The 20,921-nt window shown below is 35.5% G+C and overlaps 1 protein-coding gene across 1 annotated transcript; it reads right to left on the bottom strand.

Annotated features, from left to right (window-relative positions):
* Nucleotides 1–5,463: 5,463 nt before the first annotated feature.
* LOC137958595 (E3 ubiquitin ligase PARAQUAT TOLERANCE 3-like) lies at nucleotides 5,464–20,682 on the bottom strand. The gene is made up of 15 exons (XM_068805657.1): nucleotides 20,427–20,682; nucleotides 20,242–20,332; nucleotides 19,671–19,734; nucleotides 18,715–18,851; nucleotides 18,558–18,628; nucleotides 18,393–18,474; nucleotides 18,146–18,276; nucleotides 11,533–11,703; nucleotides 11,136–11,429; nucleotides 10,323–10,361; nucleotides 10,164–10,204; nucleotides 9,329–9,425; nucleotides 8,110–8,299; nucleotides 7,259–7,369; nucleotides 5,464–6,430 (listed from the first exon to the last, which is right to left on the bottom strand). Exons 1-15 carry the CDS (start codon nucleotides 20,593–20,595, stop codon nucleotides 5,617–5,619), a joined length of 2,502 nt encoding a protein of 833 aa, XP_068661758.1. The 5' UTR covers nucleotides 20,596–20,682; the 3' UTR covers nucleotides 5,464–5,616.
* Between the last annotated feature and the right edge of the window lie 239 nt (nucleotides 20,683–20,921).

The following is a 20,921-nucleotide window of genomic DNA, read 5'->3' as shown; positions in this document are numbered from 1 at the left end:
TAAACGATGATGAAGCTGCCCCCGTCGGTCGCCACTCCGTAGCCCCTGCAAGAACTTTAACATTGGGCAAAAAGCTCCATTGTTAGTGCACTGAGAGTCGACCATCTATTTTATTGCCAACACTAGTAACACATCTCCACTTATATCTATTCCCTCGTTACTTTCTTCATTGAGGCGGTTCATCTCTCTGGCTTTCTCTTTTTTTGTCCGTGCGTCTGATGTTGTTTTTAATCGAATTTTTTTTTTCTATTCAAGTTTTTCTATAACTATTTAACCACACAGGTTTTGCACATGTTTCTCCTCTTTTTGGAGCTCTAATGTTGGGAGCCTTTGCAAGAAATTATGGGCAACAAAACGGTAGAGCTAATTGTGTGGATAGTAATGGGGGTGGCATCGAATCGAGCCGATTTGTGAACAACTCGAGCTCGGCTCGGTTCGGCTCAAAAAATTCCGAACTCAAACCGAGTTCGAGATAAGGTTCGGGTTCGTTTAAGTAAACGAGCCAAGCTCGAGCGAATCGTGGTTCGGTTCGACGGCTCGCGAGCTAGCTCATTACTTAACGAGCACTTTCAAGCTAAGCCCTACTATTTTCGACATCATTTCCTCTCTTTGACTTTTTGTTTTGTCTTCGATTTCAGGGAGAAACGAATCAGGGATTCAAGAAACGTCTTACCTCTTCATCGTTTTCATTCTTCGACGTTTTCCCTCTACGACGTCTTCGTTCTTTTGCATCATTGTATTCCTTGGTGGAGGGGATGTAGCAGAAGCTGGGTTATGTGATGGACGGTGAACTGGTGGGAGACAAAGAGATTTACGAAAAGCTGGATTGGCAATAGAAAGGGATTTGTCGAGATTTTGGAAGCACATCAGTCCGATTGAGACACCGGCACAATAGAGATATCGTCCTCGGTCCAAGTCTTCATAGTTGACGATGACCAGTGGACATAACGAGGGACCTTTGCTCATGCGTTCTTGGCTCTGTAGGTGTAAAATTTGTGGAAGAAATTTTTGCTTGTTGGGTGTGCCAGCATCGATTACAACACAGGCGTCAAGGTGGTGACAAAAACAAGCACAAGGCTGGAGGTTGAAGACAACCTCCAAGGTTTGAAGTGAATTGATTAAAGCTAGTTGGATCGACTCGAAAATCCTAAGAAAAAAAAAACAAAAATTTTATTGTTGAGTGTGAGAATTAAACCCACGGCCTCAACTTAAAATTTAAGAAAATGACCTCTAATCCATCTCACCTTGAGTGATATTTCTGGAAACATTTAATAGATATTTGAATAACTAGAAAATCAGTATATTTGTTTTTTATGCCACTTCTCATTTACTTCATATGAATTAAATAATTTTACATGTAAATATGAATTTATAAATGCAGATTTATGAAAAATATTATTTAGGCTTTTATGCATACTTAATTTTCTATAAATATTTTTTGTTGACCTAAATATAAAGAATTAATAATTGGCATCAATTTTAATCAATTATCTTAACGTCATATTTTTGTTTACATTTGAATAATTGAGTAATAGCCACAACATTATTAACTATGAAAATGTCTAGTGACATTAAACTAGTCACATAAAATTAATGACATAAAAAATTATGATTAATTATGGAGCTATAATAATTTAACCCCATAATGTCAATGTTAAGTAATTAATCAAGAGGAGATTAGAATACTAAAAAAAACTTCTGGTTAGCCATAGCCTAGAAAATTTCTTGACAGACAATTTTTAATGCCATCATAAAGTGATATAAAACGTTTATGTGTTATAATCTAAGCCCACATTAAAGATTATAATGACGTATTTGATTTATTTGTTTGAATTTATTTACATAGATAAATATTCAATATTTAGCTTCACTGCATGGTTTAGTAAGCTTTTTATTTATTTTGTTCTTGTTCAAACTTTATTCGTTCTAAATTTTGATTTATCCTATATTATTCCTTTGAATGGAGACAATTATACCGATTGGACAATTTTATGCAAGGTTAATGTATAGAGGTTATGCCCAATTTTAGGTAAATATCAGCCCAATTTTAGGCAAAGGGTCCAATTTCCATGCCCTATTTTAGGTAAAGGTCATACCTAATTTTATGTAAAATATATGCATAATTTTCATTTGACATGTACTTTATTCAAAACTTTAAGTGTAGGTTTGAACTCGAACTCGGTTAATATTATTGAGCTCCAGTTATAATTTTAAACTCGAGGGTAGGCTCGAGTTCGAGTTCAAAAGATTTAAATCAAACCCAACTCGAACATAAACAGGTTTAGGCTCTGCTTGTTTTGATGTCACCCTAGACAGTAGTTGTTATTTTGACAATTTGGGACTAGTCCGGCCATCGTTTTCCATCTCCATCCTCACCTTAATCACATGTGACTTGTTTGTACCAATGTTTCTTCCAAGATGCCCCTCCTTGTGGAAACCTCCAACACATATGATGCATTAAAATCAAATTCAGTTATTGATGGTATACTGATGGCATTATTTTGCTCAAGTTAAAAAACCATTTATGCTATGTTTTTCTAATACTAGTGTTTGGGGGTGGAATTTACTAGCAACTCGAGTTTGGCTCATTTCGAAACAACCTGATCTCAAGATCAGGTTTCCAACTCATTTCCATTGGATCTCACTTCCCTTCCTCAATTTGTCCTAACCGTGGTGAAGCTTTTTTTTCTTTTTTTTCTTTGAGTTAAACTTAGGCATTATTTGATTAACAAATAAATAATATTTATTGTTAAACTTATTACATTTATTAGTGTTAGTTGTTTGGTTATTCCTTTTAATGCATAATTAGTAATTATTAACTTGATATTTTAAAATTTTGCCTAAAAACATTATTAACAAGTAATTACTACTTAGTTGTTTTATACATATTTTGATTTTTTATGCTGTTTGATAATAGCAAACCAAGAGAAAATTATTAGTAATTAAGCTAGTACTTAATAATTTAATATCAACCAAATAATATAATAAATTACAAAATTATTAAATAAATTTTTAATTTATTATTTATAAGTTATAAATCCATTAAAAAATTAAAGAACCAAAGAAAGACTTTTGTTTTGGGAGAATCTCTTTAAAAGTGTATCCAATTTTATGTAAAAGTCATGCCCAATTTTAAGTAAAATTTATGCACAATTTTATGTACAATTTATTTGATATTTATGCTCAGCTCAAACTCGAACACGATTAAATTTATTGGACTCGAACTCGATTCCAATTACAAGTTTGAGGCTGGGTTCGGCTCAAGCTCAAGCTCGAGCTCAAAATATTTAAATCAAGCCTAACTCGAACATATATATAATCGAACTCAACTTGACTTGATGCCACCCCTACACTTGAGAACAAGTACAATCTACGAGGAAGAATTCCATGTGTTTTAACAAAACCAAAATATCTTATAGTACAATATGGGAAAAAAAAAATCTTGACGATCAATAATCTTTTTTTATGACGTTTTATTGAAGAAAAGGAGTAGGAGAGTCTTATATGACACACTGAGTCAGAATTAAGAGTAAACATTTTTAATATTTGTGCCACTTTTTTTGGGTGAAATTTTTTTTCCACATCCTTTGACATTTTAAAATTTTGAAGTAGATATATAAGTTTTCAACTGCTCTAATAAAAATATAAACAAAGAGACATCAAAGTACTCCTTTACAGCAGCATGTTTTTTTTTACTATTTATATAACATCTTTTATTGCTAGTGTCCAGAAATATAGCAACTAAACTTTCCATGGTCTTATAACAGCAACAAAGCAAGAAAACACAATTCAAAAAAGTATTTTTTTTTCCAATCAAAAGAGAATTTTTAGATTAAAAATTGATCAATAAAAGATTCCTTTTCTTGTAATTTTACTTTCCTCTGGCAGCATAAAAAAAGGAGCCTTAGTTCATTAGTTGAAGTTTAAACAACCCACGCACATGAAATCTTCAAAAGATAAGATTAAGAGTAAAAATTTCTCCTATTAGATGGGCATAAATTGATATTTGGTCTGAAAATCAAACCGATTACTCTGGCACAAAATACTACACAATTGTCATTAACCGTCACCACCTGGATGAAAAATCATGTTGTAGTCTCATGCAGATTATTAAATCTTCCACAATATAAGTGCAACCCAAACAAAAGTAGGTTTAACATTCCTAAAATTTAAATTGAGGAAAGAAATAGACTCGAACATGACTACTAGTCCTATAACCTTTTTCGAAAGTCCTATCTTCCTTCTACAAGAAGGCATAAAGACAATCCTACTTTGTATAAGCCATACTAGACAGCTAAAATCAATTATAATAGATCCAGGGTAGTTTAATGTTAGTGAATTTTAGATATTTAAAATGGAATTTTCTAATTAAGCAAATCGAATTGCACATGTACATATTAAGGAAAGATAATATTTTTAGTTTTTGAAAATGGTATTAAGAAAAAATAATTTTAAGAGAATTTATAGAAAGTATAAATAATTAAGTTATGATACAAATATTCGAAAAATATATATCTAGAAATGAGATACTTTGCGTGTCCTATGACTTACCAAAACTCAATTTTATACATGAACAATTCCTAAACAGAGGACAAAGAATAACCTCTTTTTTTCACATAGTGAATAATCTATAAATTAATAAAGCTTTGACTACCCAAAAGATAAGAACTGAAAAACATTCGGACTGTTCTGGCCTTTTTGATAATTAAATAGTTTAAAGAACTAACTGCCATTAAATTTAATTTCTCAAAATGCTATTTACATATAACGCTGAAAGAAAATGCTGCCACTAGAATGCATGTAAAAGCATACGCACATGAAGTGTTTTCAGGTAACATACCAGGCAAATTCTGTACTATGCAAAAGCCAAGGGTAGTCCTGGCAGTTGCTAGTGTTCGATTTACAGGTGAGATATCCAGACCTCTGATTAGATCAGGGAAAGCCAGTAGTTCAGTTATACGTAGCGTTATATGTAAAACAACCTTTTTTTTTTGCAGAGACTAACCAAAAAAACAAGAGATGTAGAAACCTTTGAAAACCAAAACATGCAAATAATGAAACTTGAAGGATAAAACCTCACAATTTCAGACTGGCAACCAAAACGCATCAAACTTAAACATGGGAACAAACTAATGAAGAGCTTACCTTACCAGCATCAACAGCCTCAGCAATGGATCCTGGATCACGCCTAAAAATCATCAAAAATCCAATCTTTCAAATGTTTTACCAGGACAGGCAAAACAGAGGTTTGCTATGCTCCAGTACCTCAAAATCGAATGCAAAGATAATATTAGAAAATTGTCATAACAAGAAGCTTTTAGGTATTTAATGTTCCAATCTTCCCTACTCCTCTGAAAAAACATGTATCAACAGAGTTAATTTGGGTAACATATCTATACCAACATAGAATATCTAAAGAAAGCGTATATGGGCTTTGAATTAAAAAAAATTTAAAAAGAGTCGTATCCAAAAAGTGCAGTGACAATGTAATGTAGTAAAGAAAAGGAATTAGTACAGCTATTGACATTTCAAAGATAAGGTTAGAGCAGAATTTACCAGATTAATAGCCCAATATGCACCTATATACATTCAAATATACATATTTACCTCTTTAGCTTAGTGATTTCTCTTGTGTTTACTGTGATAATGATACTCTTCCCTCTGGTTTACATTTAAGCCATCAGCCATCTCCCACCGGTCATAATCAGTGATCTCAATCTTATTCTTGGAGCTCTGACTTGCCTCTTTCTCCTTTACCTGTCGCTTTTTATCCCCAGAAGAACAGGGTTCCACACCAGTACCGGACTGGCTATAGTGTTTCCTCTTATGTTCTTTTATATCAGCTTTACACCTTTTCTGAGTTCCTGAAATCCCCTTCGGGCTTCGATGGTGAGTTTCCTCATACTGCTTTCTTGAACTTCTCTGATGAGGAGAGTTTGAACTTCTCCGATGATGATTTGAACTTCTCCGATGAGGAGAGTTAGAACTTCTCTGATGATGATTTGTTCTTCGATGAGGAGGATTTGAACTTCTCCAATTAGGAGAGTTTGAACTTCTCCGATGGCTCTTTACTCTCCCCATACTATGATAGTCAGAGCTATCAGATGCATGGCATATTTCATTTACTCCACTTGATCTTTTGTGGTAATGTGATCCATACTCTCTGCTAGATGCAGAAAACTGAGAACCCTTCTCATGTTTGTAGCCAAGTGAATAGGCTACATCTGATACATACCCTCCCTTCTGATGAAAGGTACTTTCTGAGTGTTTATCTCGACAATGTTTCTTTTGATATCTCTTATTATCATCATCTCCAGAATAGCTTTGAGTGTCCTCGTGCTCCGAGTGATATTTGTTGTCACATGATTGTCTTTGAGACTCACTGAAGCAAGGGTCGTTCATTAAATCATCATATTCGCCAGAATGTTTTCTACACAAAATCAAAGCTTCTAGTCAGTTTAATGGCTTCCAGATGACCGCAAAGTGGTTCAAACCATGCACGATATGCAATACTAACATAGACCAGTACTTTTTAAGTGTCAGTTTACATCATTACTTAACAACTTAAAACATAGAATAAACCTTGTAGTATTTTTATGGCTTCCTGATACTTTTAATGTGATTGAAATCATGCAAAATATACAAAATTAAAATACCAGATGGGCTTCCCAGATAACTAAAGTGATCCATGTAAGGAAAAAAATCAAAAACTAAGATATTAAATTAGCCTTTTTTTTAATATCGGTTACACACACAGGCACGTTCACTACCCAGGACCCAGGTGAAACTTGAACCAATGACCATATACCAGAAACCCCCTCCTCACCCCTCTCAAACAGGGCTAAAGGGCCAAAAGCCCCATTCACAATTTCTTTAAACTGTAGATACCATATTATATTTCACTGAAGATGGATTTAGAAATATTTTATCGTAATTCAAAAACTCCAAATAGTAGTAAAGAACCACACAAACTGAAATTGGAAAATTATAACCTCCAAGTGTATTTCCAGATTCGTCATGAAAGAAACTTCTTCAGGACAAGGCAAGGTAAAATGTCCGAGTAACTTAAAGAAGTGTCTTACATAGGCAAACAACCAGCCATCATATAATACTTTTTGTCAAGTTTTTAAAATTCATTAGAGCAGTACATCTAATTCCTTATTTAATAGCAAATAGAATAAGAAACCAAGAATGAAATTGCCATATAAAACTAAAACAACAGAAAAACACTGAATATCCAAAGTCATAAAAGGGCTACCTTTCAGGATGTGTGCGTATTGAACTGTGTCTTCGGTCACTAGCATGATTATGGGGGTACCCAGCTCCTGCTGCCATGGCGGGTACAATACCTCTCATGCTCACATATCCACTGGAAAGTTTTCAGCTAAGATTAATACCAACTTGTATATTTTGACTTATGCAGGATGGAAACATAACCCAACATAAGGAAAAAAAGATGATTGATAATCTGTTAAATAACTTTTCAACAGGCAGAACAACAGCTTTTCCTTTTTTATCTTTTTAATTTAGAAGGCTTAAGGACAAAATTTATTGCAAGGGGGATAATGAAAGAATTGGAAAAGGTATAGAACAGAAAACTAATATCATTACAATTAGCCACAAGAAGCTTAATGCAATAAAGATGGATTTTGCTAACTAGGCAAATAGTGGACACCAACTAAATATAACCCATAATGATTTTTACACCTCCAACAACAGGCCTAAAACGTATCAGGAATAGTAGAATATTGAAGATAAAAGTATAACATTCGTATAGATTAAGCATTGCTCCTTTTTTTGTTTTTGAAATAGGCTTCTTTGTCTTCCTTTAATTTCATTTGGTTGCATGTTAGGGGTGGCTAGTAAGAAATTAATTGCATTAGTTAATTTTTGTCATTGCCAGCACTGGGAGTGAATTTCTTCATGAATACTTTGAGCTCAGGTTTTTCTTTGTTTCCACCTATGTTGGGCACGGGGATCAATTTTCTTACTAGTGTGATGATTAAAACTAGGTGGTCAAGGTTCATGCCACATGAGATAGCTCTCAGATCACCATTTGACTCAATGCATGATACATACAATAAACATCAGGAAGGATACCAAACTCACCTGTGTAATGGCATACCAGCATACATAGACATAGATTGCATATAAGGAGGAACAGAAAAATGTGAGATTGGCACCATAGCAGAATCAAATGGCATCATCCCTTGGGCACCAAAGAGGCCACCAAAAGGCCTCACCCCTTGCCAACAAGGCATTCCATAAGCCGAAGTGCCTCTAGGGTACATGATTTCTCCTGAAAAATTCACAGCAACAAAGAATTCATAAAAGAGATACACCGTGTCTACTGCAAAACTCACAGCAACAAGAATTCATAGAAATGATACACAATACAGACATACATACATATATACATGCATGCATGCATATATATATATATACACAGCTGATCCAATAGGAAAAGCCATTTGGTACGAAACATCGGACGGCTGAGATAGCCGTTTCGCATGTTTCACACCAAATGGCTTTTCGTATTGTGTGTGTGTATGCTAAAGTGAACCATTTTAAAACAGAAAGTAAAGTTCAATTGCAGGGTTATCTACTTCCTGTAGCAAAGGTGATGTTTGTGTTAGACAGAGCCTATAAATAATGCACTGGATAGTCAGGACCACAATTCTTTTCTTTTAAACCTAAATATTAATGAAATAGTCCTAAAAAGGGTAAGATCTGGGAAATATTCTGTCGCACTATTTATTGGAAAAGGCTTTCGAACATGGGCTAGCCATTTTGAAATGAACGCAAACCCACTTTAACATAGTATCAAAGCAGTACATCTGTTCTATAGGGCATAATTTTCGGCCCATTTAAGTTTTGGCCCCTTGCATTATCCCTTCAACTGTTTGTTTAGTTCTGGACATGAAACGAAGTATTATTGGGAATAATCCCATACAACTAAAGCTTGGAAAAATCCCACAGTTATTAAATGAGAAACAGGATTCCTAACTTTTTATAGTCATTTAGGGAAGGACATGGACCCAACTGAACAAAAAGGTCTTCATTTGCAACGACATCACATGGCTTCATTTAAACGTTCACTACAAAAAATTTTGTGGGGTGATTCACTGCTCTCATTTTAGCTTCACAAGAAAGTGATTTCTGTATGTGCAGAGGATTCCCCTATAATATTTCCTACACACTAACTCATTTTGCCCAATTTTCTAGAGAAAATGAAACCCGTAGCAATATTCCCTGCACACTCATAGCCCCATCTATTACTGCATTCATGATGCATGAACATTAGCTCACCAGTGAATGACCTTCTTACCTGTACCTGTCTGGAACATAGTGTATGGACTAGAAGCTGCTGGACAATCTCTAACAAAATGATCTGGAGAACCACACATGTAACAGGTACGGTCCCCCTGTTTTTAACACAGACCAACAACAACAAAGTAAAAAACTAAATACACACCAATAAGAAAAACCTAAATAAGTAACTGGTGCTCATAGTTCTCTTTTTTTTCTGGGAACAATCATACTAATTAACTAAGTTGGAAAGAGAACCATAGGGGAAAAATACAAGTAGAAAACAAAAATGCCATTACTCTTTCCTAGTATTTAAATTCAGTAACGGAGTTACAAGATGAAAGTCTCTAACTTGATTTTGCATACTCAAATTAGTTATTCTAATTTTGCTGACTTGGACCTTTGGCTCAATGGTCATATTGGGATGTTTATAGTGCAAGGTCTTGGGATGTTTATAGTGCGAGGTCTTGGGATGTTTAAAGGGGTGTGAATGTGTAATCAACATGTAAAAAAATATAATTTTTAATTTTTCAAAAATTTTAAAAAAAAATACTCAAAGAAATTAATAAAAACATAGGATCCCATAAAAAAGTTATATTAGTTGGGGTCCTACACAGAAGCCTATGCACATTGCAAATACAGCATTTAACATCTGTTCCAATAACAAACAATTTTTTTCCCAGGGTAAGGTCACTCCACACCAGTTCCCAATTGTCCATTTTTTCTCCAGTAAGCATGAGGTCATTCAGATAAAATTCAAAAAGTTTAAAAAATTGTTATACTATTTCTGCTAGTACTGAAGCAAGAGTCTTCATGAAGGGAGGTGGCTGGTTTAATGAGAAAAAAAAGCTCACCCTTCTGCTTCTACTCGTCCCAATAAATGTCCCACTTCCATCTGCAAACCCATGATACCATCAATTTGCATGCATAGAATATAACAGCACTCAATAGTATGCCAATTGGTTGCAGTTCCATGCAAAAACATAATCGTAATTGCACATGAAAAACTGTACCTGTTGGGTTTGCCCAGAGACCTTTCTTTGACTTGTTCACTGGATTACAAAAGCAATAACAAAAAAAAACGTCAGCTACTGAGTCTATCACGTTTTAAATATAATAACAAAACATTACTTTTAATATGTTGGAAGAGCTGAATTGAGACATGAATTCATCATGGTTGTACAAACCTCAGAAATCTAGGAATGATAAACATGCTTAATCCCCAAACTAAGACATATTCTAAAAGTTGCTTAGCAAATCAAGGCCCTAACTATGAAGGTTAAGTAGGTCGGTAAGGAAAACTCATTTACGGGTAGGTCAACAATGGGATTGGTCAGTGCTGCTTTTTTTCTTGATATGGTTTTAATTCATTCAGAAAAGTGCACTTTATAAAAGAAAGAAAAATTGACCTCAATTTAATGAGATTAAATGCTTATATTCTATGAGAGAAAAACCCATTTTATCCTACTTAAGCAGTAAATAACCACAACATTCCCCCAAAGGAAGAATGTCATCCATCCAAGATTTAGAAAACTCTTAAGCTCATGGCACACCTACCATTTTCGAACTATCAGCAGTCAGTTCAGCACAAGTTTTCAATAGAAAATAGCAGGAAATCATCAAGATAATCATTTCAGAGAAACTTAAGTTGCTAGTACTTTTAAACAGAAAAGAGAAAAACAAAATGATTGTGTAGAAGCAGCAATAAATCTAAAATACAATAGAAGCATCAGTCCACTATGTAGGTGACTTTATGTTGCCAGTCCATGTCACTACAGCTGAAGTAACAATCACACAGCAGTCCATGTCACTTTACTGACCAATACCTTCATCCTGGACCAAACGCTGAGGCACCTTTTGGGGGCCAGTGCTTGATTTAGCAGCAGCATCACTTTCACCTCCCCTCTCATCTATCTTATGTAAAGAAGCAGCAGATTTAAGAGTTGTGCCAGCACCACCAATGACTTGTTTGTTTCTCAACCGTGATTGACATCCTGTCTCTGGCATGATTTGATTGGACCCTTTGCCAGTTCCAGTTGGAGACTGTGGAAATGATGGCTCTCGCTTAAGGGTAGACATTGCACATGATAAGCCTATAGCTTGAACTCCAGATTCTCCATCTGAAATCAGGGATTTGACGCAATAAAAATTCTTAAAGAACTCTTAAGCACAATAATACATTTTTTAATATTTACTTTCATAGATAATAATAACCAACCCCACCTGGTGCATATTTGGGAAGAATTTTGTCTGAGCCACTGATGTGTATTTGGGACTCAAAGAAATGCTCAATGGCCTGCCTCAATGACACATTAGGGAGTAAATCATCAACCCTACATTTTGCAGAAGAACACTTGGGACACTTTTTTTTCTCAGCCAATTCAAAACGAATACCTGCAGTTACAAACCACTTTGTCTCAAGTGCATCACAAGTGACAAATAGATGAAGGCAGCGAGTATTTGTAAAAAATGAACCCTTTTACCAAAAAATATTTTCCGAAATAAAAGACCATTTTCAGTATAGAAACAAAAAGTATAAAGAAAGTAACAATAAAAGATTGTAGCTCCTCAGAAACACCAGAAGCTATTGGTGTCTAGGAGTACTCCTTTTAAATTGAAAATTATTTATTTTTCTCAATTTGGTGTTGTTGTTTTCTTCATCTATCATATTTCTATTAAGCAATAAACTACACACCATTGGGTCTCTAAGGCACAAAACTGGCCGGTTCTTGAGCATAGAAACAAAAAAGTATAAAGAAAATAACAATACAAAGTTGTGGCTCCTTAGCACCAAAAGCTATTGGTTTCTAGGAGTACTCCTTTTAGATTAAAATTATATATTTTTCTCAACTTGTTGTTATTGTTTCCTTCATCATTCATGACGTTATTACACAATAAATTACACAAAATTGGATTCCTAACGTGATTAAGTTTATGCACACAAATCTCCAGAATTGAAATATTTTTTTCATAATTTAGTCCTTGAGGACTTTTTCAGCAAGAAATACACCCACGCGTTTAAAATATAAGCAAGGACATAATCAGTCACACAACCACAATCAAACACTAAGGATTTTAAAAGTGGTTCACACCCCACACTCTACTAATCCACTCCCATGGTGTTTCCAAAATCAATGCCAAACAACATTTGAGCTCACAGGTCAATCACAATCACAGACCACAACAGCAAAACTACGCTACCAAAGCCTAGGAACTAAAGGGAACATAACTATTTACAGCATCACCTGGCCACAAGGCCTAAAACTTAGGCTACACAAGCCTTAGAGTGAGTACAGAACCCACTCCAGCAGCAGCACAGCTTAGGCCACTAAGGCCTTTCAGCTTGAGTTCTAGACTACACATACCTAGCAACAATTGGGTACACAACCCAATTATAGCAGCCACTCGCAGCTTTGGCCACACAAACCTTACAAAAGATAGTGTAAAATGGTTGTGGGTTTGCTTGCACAGAGTTAACCAATAGAAGTAGCAAGATATACTACTTTTTGCAATTAATAACACTTAAAACCACTAGATAAGCAGAGTTCAAAATCAATTAGACACAAACCTCGTAGTATCTTATGATTGTAACAAGCAGCTGAGGGATAGAAATTTTATATTATATGAAACAATGAACCCGTTGGGAAACCTGGTCAATGACTTGAAAATGAAAGTTCTTGTAAAAACAGCTTAACCAATTGATGGATTGAAATTTGAACTCAGAAACGATTATTGAACAATAATGAATGGTTTGAAACTTAAAATGACACAACTTCAGCATGAAATCAGCTTGTACAATCAAAGATTTAAAAATGAAAGTCTATTGTACTTAGCTCTTGTAAAACAGCTCAACCCAACAATGAATTTGAAAGTTTTACCTCAGAAATGATTGTTAAACAATGATAAATGATTTGAATGTTAATTGGCACAAGGTTCAGCACAATTCCAAGCAAGTACTACCAAAGATTCAACAAAAATGAAAGTACTACTGTACTTAAAGTAAACAAGCACAAGAGTCAGCACAAATTCAAGCAAGTACAATCAAATATTTAAAAATAAATAAAAGTGTTATTGTAATTAGCTTATGTAAAATGATGACCTTGAAATAAAGCTCAGGAGCTTCTTGCTGGACTATGCAAGATGATTTAACAATCAACAGTATCAATTCCAATACAAATTAAAGCTAAGACAAGTAGAAAATTTACAATAAAGCACTGGTGTACTTAGCTTTTCTAAAGAACAGGATGAGTTGAGCTCAAGATAGTTAACCCGATCTGAATGAAAGATCTTAAAGTGTGGGAGTGTTTTTGGAGAGTCCTTTTACATTGTGGCTATCCTACAAGTTTGAAACATGGTAAATATTCTTAAGTAAAAGAGATCCAATGTTCCAAAATAAAGTCAATTGGGTTTAAGGAGGTACCTTAGTCCTTTTGTAAAATCCATTATATCTTCGACCAAAAATTGCACACAAATACTTAAACATTCTCGGCTTGAGCTGTTGAACATAATGGTAGGTCACTTACATAATTTGGAATCTAATTTGGACAAAAAGAAGCACGAAATTATGTTCTACAGCTTTCTGGACCATCACTACTCAAATACTTCTGGCACTATTCAAATAGTATGACTTCTCGGCAGCTTCTATTGATGAACTATTCAAATAGTGGGAAGACTATTCCAATAGAATGACTTCTGAGCAGCTTCAGTTGATTCACTGTTTAAATAGTGGGAAGACTAGTCAAATAGTATGACTTCCGGGCAGCTTCTATTAATGCACTATTTGAATAGTGGGGAGACTATTTGAAAAATCCGTCTGCTACACAACTTCTGCTGATACACCTCTTTGTTGATGCACTATCAAATAGTGTAAGAAATATCCAAATAAGATGACTCCTGCAGCTCTCTATTGATGCACTAGTCAAACACTCGGGCTTCTGTTCTGCATTCTGCTGGATTATTCGAATACTCAGCATATTATTTGAATAGTCAGTGTTGCAGAAGCAAGAATTGGATTTAAAATTTTGTCCAAAGCTTACTTTAAGGCACACACTTAGATCTAACTGTTTGTTAGCATCAAAATCAAGTGGAATGAGGATCTTGATACCGTCACACACTCTCATTATTTTTAGTAAATAGATGATGTATGTGACAAAATAAAGAAAGAAACAATGTAGCACATATATAAAGCCCAAAAGCAATGCTCACCGTCTAGGAGATCCAAGCAAGTAGTGAAACAGGGAAACCCCAAACAACAATACCAAGAGGATTAAATGAAAAGCTTGACAACATTATCACTAGCAGGGGCATGTAGTTCCCAAAATGATCCCAGTTACTTAAAGCAGATCATCTGCCTCCAATAGTCACCATCGCCAAACAACTCCAATTATCAATCTTTCTCACCCATGGATCAGCTAGCTCTTAAATCAGCAGTACCCCATGTAGAGCATCATTGGCATGACTGACAAACTCCCTCAACTACAATCTCTACTCAAAAGAAGAAAACAGTCCCTTGATAGCACTCAATAAGGCTTTGTTAGCCACCAATCAGTGTGGAACATGGTTCCTACATACCTAAAGGAGTCTTCTTTACACTAGACTTTTTTAGAAATGGTGCTGATATTATTTATATAAAGGCATGGCTGGCAAAAGAAACCAGTTAATTAAGAGGCAGAGGACCTAACAGATAAAGATTGAAGCCCCCTGCTCCCTCTTTAGCAAAACCATCAGCTGCATGATTTGCAGATCTGTTTACATAAGATCAGCTAGTTACAATGTTGTGACAAAAGTCCCTCTCATGGAGAACTCCAATACCTCCAAGGAGGCTCAGCACTACCCAAATAACAAGAAATCTTGGATTCAGAGTCCTCCCCCCACAAAAAGGGGTCTTGGAATCTTGCTCAATAAATCCTTAGCCCATGAATTCTGTTAAAATACAAGTTCAGGGGTATTTTGGTCATTTCTTAGATTTTCAATATTACATTTTTCTCTTATAGTATGGTTGTTAGATAGAGAATATCTTATTTTATCTCTTGTTAAATTTTCATTCAATTTAGACATGTATTTTAGGAGATATGTAATTTTGAATATTGAGGGGTATTTTTGTCCTATTGTAAAATTTCACTTAAACCCTAATTATAAAGAAGCAGGAAGGGCCTTTCTGGCTCACAATCCGAGGCAGCAAAAGCTGCCTCTCTTCCAGAAATTCATTTTCTCTTCTATTTTCTCGCCAAATCACCTATTTTTCATGGTATCAGAGTAGTAACGCAGGTCTTGAGCAAATTTGTTTGGATTTTGTGGATCTTCTATCCATTTTTAGCAATCTCCTTGAAGGTTTTCCCCACATTTCTGGACTGGTAGGGTAAAATTTTCTTTTTTTTCCCTTTTTCTGCCTATCTTAACCTAATGGCTAATGATTACTACTTCTTTTTAACTGAATGTTGGGATTTAAAAATGTTTAATGATTCCAATTTGAGAAAATTTCTCAAATCTGCTTGCGTCGTCAACCTAATGCTTGCGTCATCATCCATATAGCCTATGCCATCTTGATTTCTTGCAATTAGGTCATTCTTTCATTGATTTATGGTCTCAATTGCTGGAATTGATCACTATTGGATCTAAATTGAATGAATTGGTACTACATTGCCCTAATTGAATTCAGTGTGGGGCCCACTTGACTATGCAAATATTGAAATTTGGGAAAAATGTTTCCCTTTGGTTAATTGATGCTCTAGTGTACTGAATTGTGGTGTTTGGTGATATTTAATTGTTGATTTCAGTACACGGGTTGCTGTCCAAAGGACTGCTGAGAGCTCAAATGTGAAATTCTCTCAGTCTATTCAGATAACTACGATCCGGTTGAATGGATCGAATTATGTAAACTGGTCTAGATCAGTTTTGATGTATTTGAGGGCCAGAAGAATGGCAAAATATATAAATGATGATCCCCCGGTACCTGTTATTGAAGATTGGGTGGTAAAAGATAATTTAGTAATGACCTGGTTGGTCAAAAGTATGGAATCCAGATTTAGTGATCAGATTTTGAGTTGCAATACTGCTAAGGCAATGTGGACTACATTGGCTTCCATTTTGTCTCAAGAAAGTAATTTATCAAGGATCTATGAGTTATCTGTGAAGTTCTTTTATATAAAGCGTGGAGGTAGATCAATGACAGATTATTTCACTGAGATGAGGGGAGTACTACAGGAGATTAGTACATTCCATCCTTTTACTACGAATGTTGAAGACATCCATAAGAAAGAAAATCAGATTCAAGTAGCCCAGTTTTTTAATGGTTTGGGGAATGAGTATGATGCTATTAGAGCCCAATTGTTGGTTAATGAGGATGTGACCACTCTTGAGCAAGCTTTTAACAGAGTTCTTCGGGCTAAAAGTGCAATTGTAAATAAGAATGAGTCAGGTGGAGCCCTCTCAGAAGCAACTGCTCTTAACCTTCGATCTTCTACTGGTAAGCCCGACGGTCAATTTCATGGTGGTAATAATAGAGGTAGATGTCGCTCTTACACAACCCGTGGTCATGGCCGAAATGATTAGGGGGTTCGAAAATGTGTTTATTGTGGTAGGACTAATCATATTTCTAAGAAATGCTGGGACAAATTTGATAAACCTACCTGGGCCAATTCTATAGTCACAGATAAGGACGCCTCCTCACACACTGGATCGTATGAGGAAATTCAGCAGTTATTCCAGCGACTAGGTCAACTGACTGCTTCATCTACTGCTTCTCAAACTACCGAGACTCCTCATTCTTCCTCAGCAAGTGCCACGATGGCTACTACAGGTATGAATGCACTAAATGTGTCTCACTCCCCCTCTTGGATCATTGATTCAGGAGCCTCTACACACATGTCAGGTATACCCTCTCTATTTCAGTCCATTAGTCCATCTCATTCATATCTTCGAGTTACTTTAGCTGATGGATCCACCTCTCCCATTCAGGGGGAGGGTATAGTTTGCACTACTTCACAAATATCTTTAGATTCTGTTTTATTTGTACCAAATTTTCCAGTTAATCTCTTGTTTGTGAGTCATATAACTAAATCCTTAAACTGTTCAGTAACCTTTTATCCTACTTCTTGTGTTTTCTAGGACTTGCAGACGAAGACGACGATTGGTTCAAGACATAAGAAGGGAGGGCTCTACATGCTAGATGATGTATCCGTTTCTCGAGCTGTAGCTCTCACTACTATAGATTCTTCTTACTTGTGGCATCTGCGCTTGGGATATCCCTCACCAGCTAAGTTGCGTCAGAATTAATTCTTGAAGTTCATCACTAGTAGAATCGGAAGTAGTACCCAAAGGCCCCAGGTAAGAAAGGATAACAGACCCATTATTCCAATGGAAAACCATTCCAAAACCAGTACACCCTCGGTTCTGAAAAGAACAGCCATTAAACTTTAGTTTAATGGCCCTCAGATTAGGGCCCAGCCAGGCAGCAAAGAATGAATGTTCAGGAACCGAAAGGTTGGTGACACCAATCCCCCGAGCCAATCATTGAATTCACTGAAACCTTCAAGAGAAAAAACTCAACCAATCACCTGATTAATACTGCTTTGAATGACTTTCTCAATGGTTGAAGATTTTTGTCTGAAATGCCTTTGATTCCTCTTCAGCCAGATCTTCCTAGAGATGTAGGCAGGATCGCCACATAAATTTCCCAAGCCTAGGAAGCTTAAGATAAGACATAGCTTTATATTCAGATTAAGAACACAGACATCCTTTATTCAATATCATGTGTGTTTATCCACAAGAAACAACATCTATTACAAGAGGAAATCTTAGACCTGGTTATGAGGATAGTTTAGTATGCTGATCTTACACTTATTGCAAAAACTGTGTTGGCAACATGGTATCATCACAGCTTCTTTGAAGATTGTATTGCAAAGAGAACAACGGAGTTCTGCAGGCACTTCTGTGTTCACAAATGTTGGAGAGCTTGAACCCACCTCTCTATCAAATCCAAGGTAGAATCAATTAAATAAAGATCAAATTTGGGCTAGGCCTTATTTTATGTAAACTTATGAGCATGGCAGAAAATAAGTAGCTATAAATCTTGCAGATTGAACCTGTTCTGTTCTTCTGTCATAGCATCACAATCTTCCTGTAACTTAACACCATTATCATCAGCCACATTGCACTTTGTGTTCCCTGATAATATAGTACGACATACATTTTTAGCATGATAGCCCTAAACTGTTCTCCAAAGTTCACAGGCAAAGAGCCGATGTCACCTCTTGGAACAGCCTCACTTGTATCCATTTGTTCACAATTTTGACACCACACAATGGAGGTTTCAGAGGATCTGATTGCAAATATATGAAACTACTTTAGCAACTAGAAAAGTAAATGTATAAATACAAAGATATAGGCCTTCCATAGTTTTTTTACCTCTGGACAATATCATCTGCATTTTTCTTGAAAATGCAATCCACCTTGTGATTATCAGGACAAGAGTCAAATACAGATGCCTCAGGAGCAGGGTACAGATCAACACCAAAGTCATCAAAATTTTCCATGTCAATATTCTGAAAATGTGTGAAAAAGTATTAAAGATTACATCTCTTCAACAGTGATGGTGAAATATACATATGAGAAAATTCAGCTTCATTGAATTATATTTTTTCTGTATGAGAAGAATTCATCTTCGAAAATACAAATTTACGAAAAGTTCAGAATTCACAAGACACACAATAGGCTCAATCTGGTAACATTATGTGCTAAAATGATGAAAATTGGTCCCTAAACCAGCTCAAATGTGTAGCAGAGAAAAGTCAAAAGAAATAAAGATATACTTAAATATTGCATCTTTAAGAGTTAAGGACATGCCAAAAACTTTTCAAATTCAAAAGCATGCCCTATATCACCCTGAACACAGCCAAAATAAGGCAGCAAAAACACCATGCATGTGTTGAAATAATGCCAAAGAATATCCAAGAACTCAGAACCCTTAACATCCAAAACTATAAAAACATGAAGACTTTCTGGTAAAGTAACTACGTTTGTCTCTATTCACATTCCAATTGATAAGTAGTTTCACTTAAGAATGATACAATAAGACAACCTGAATTAGAGAGTAACAAAAAAAGCTTCGCAATAAGGTAAATGTTCAAATTCCTCCACATATTTAGTTTTTTTGTTTTTTTTTTCGTTGTGACTGATGTGATTTTATAACTCTGCAGGCCATGAATCCCGATGAACACCAACAATTTAAAGTTTTTATATCCAGGTAAAAAATCCAAAGCAAAAATTGACATCGGGGATTGCAATATTCCACCCACATCACTTTATGCATATTGTTGGATATGAAAAACAAGAGCAAAGTCAGCATAATATCTGGAACTTACAGCAGCAAAGGACATAGTATTGATGACAAAATCAGCTGTTTTCTCAGTGGAGTTGATACACGGCCTGCACCATATTTAGATTTAGAGTGTCAAACTTTTAGCACAAAGATACAATTATGGTTTTAATGAGCACCACACGTAGAGAAAATAGAGTACTACAATGTACGACAAGCTGCAGATATCACTATTTTAAAAAAAAAAGCCTCAGACGCATTTGACTAATTGACAAACAATATGACAGCCAATTTAGTATCTCATGCATAATACCTCTCAATAGGTAACAGGAAATGCATTTAACGCAACGATGACACACAGGATGCTTTCACTCTTCCTCCAACTTAAGCCAATGCTTTAGCAATACAAGTATGTAGTTTCTAATTTCAAGCAAGAGTTATACATAAAGTAGATTAGGTATGTCTGACAATCTCCGTAAAAACTCAAATACACTGCCACCAGTTTACATGACGAGCATTAATCACCATTTTCTATCAAGTCTTCCTTTCTTTTTAAGGGATTTATAAACAGAGAACAAAAAGAACTCAATCAATCAGGTAAAGGCCAGAGATCTCACACAGCGGAAGGCAAAGCTGATGTTCCTGCCGGTACTCTTTTAATAATTACGCTCGAACCATCACAAATAGAATAGTTTTCGTCCTCAAACGCTGATTTACAGGCCAAAATCCTTCAGAAAGGTCAGTATTTCTATAAAAAATTTACGTAAACCGGTTAAAAGTTGAATAACTCTAGAAACGAAACCTTCGCCGGTATTGGCATCAGAGATGACGAGATCGAAATCGTGGCAGATTTTTAAGCCTTTCTGCAGTCTGATCTTTGCCCTAAGGTCGCGGACGGAAATGAAAGGCTGGCCATCGATGCCAACAGAATCGAAATTGACCGAGCTTCGGAATTTGAATAGGACGACCATGATCTGCGTGGGACTTGGGAGACGAACAGAGGAAATCGACGAAGGAAGAAAAGAGATAAAAGATAACACTTCAAAACCCTGCGTTTTAAACAGAAGAAGCCAAAATAGGAGCAAAACGAGACGAAAGTAGAGGATTTAAGAAATAAAGAATAAGCATAAATATTGTTTTTATTTTCCCATAGCGCTAATTATTTTTTTATTTTTTATATTAAATGCCAAATCCAAATGGTCTGCAACCTACAACCACAAAGGCTTATTAGTAAGCAACTACAAAAGGTTTTCTCAATGAATTGAATTGAGGGTGGGACTTACCTTCCTAAGCTTTG

Source organism: Aristolochia californica, unplaced genomic scaffold (assembly GCF_029961685.1).
Source record: "Aristolochia californica isolate CCGP_79_NKW_82.1479 unplaced genomic scaffold, dmAriCali1.0.hap1 SCAF_3, whole genome shotgun sequence".
Lineage (NCBI taxonomy): Eukaryota > Viridiplantae > Streptophyta > Magnoliopsida > Piperales > Aristolochiaceae > Aristolochia > Aristolochia californica.
Note: the sequence above shows the minus strand (reverse complement) of the source record. Positions and strands in the feature narration are given on the sequence as shown.

Excerpts from the sequence above, each read along its gene's own strand:
- LOC137958595 (XM_068805657.1), bottom strand. The coding sequence starts at position 20,595 with ATGGTCGTCCTATTCAAATTCCGAAGCTCGGTCAATTTCGATTCTGTT. Across the intron at positions 20,333-20,426 it reads TGATGCCAATACCGGCGAAG|CGTTTGAGGACGAAAACTAT; the intron begins GTTTCGTTTCTA and ends CCTGTAAATCAG. Across the intron at positions 9,426-10,163 it reads GGACGAGTAGAAGCAGAAGG|GGGGACCGTACCTGTTACAT; the intron begins GTGAGCTTTTTT and ends TGTTAAAAACAG.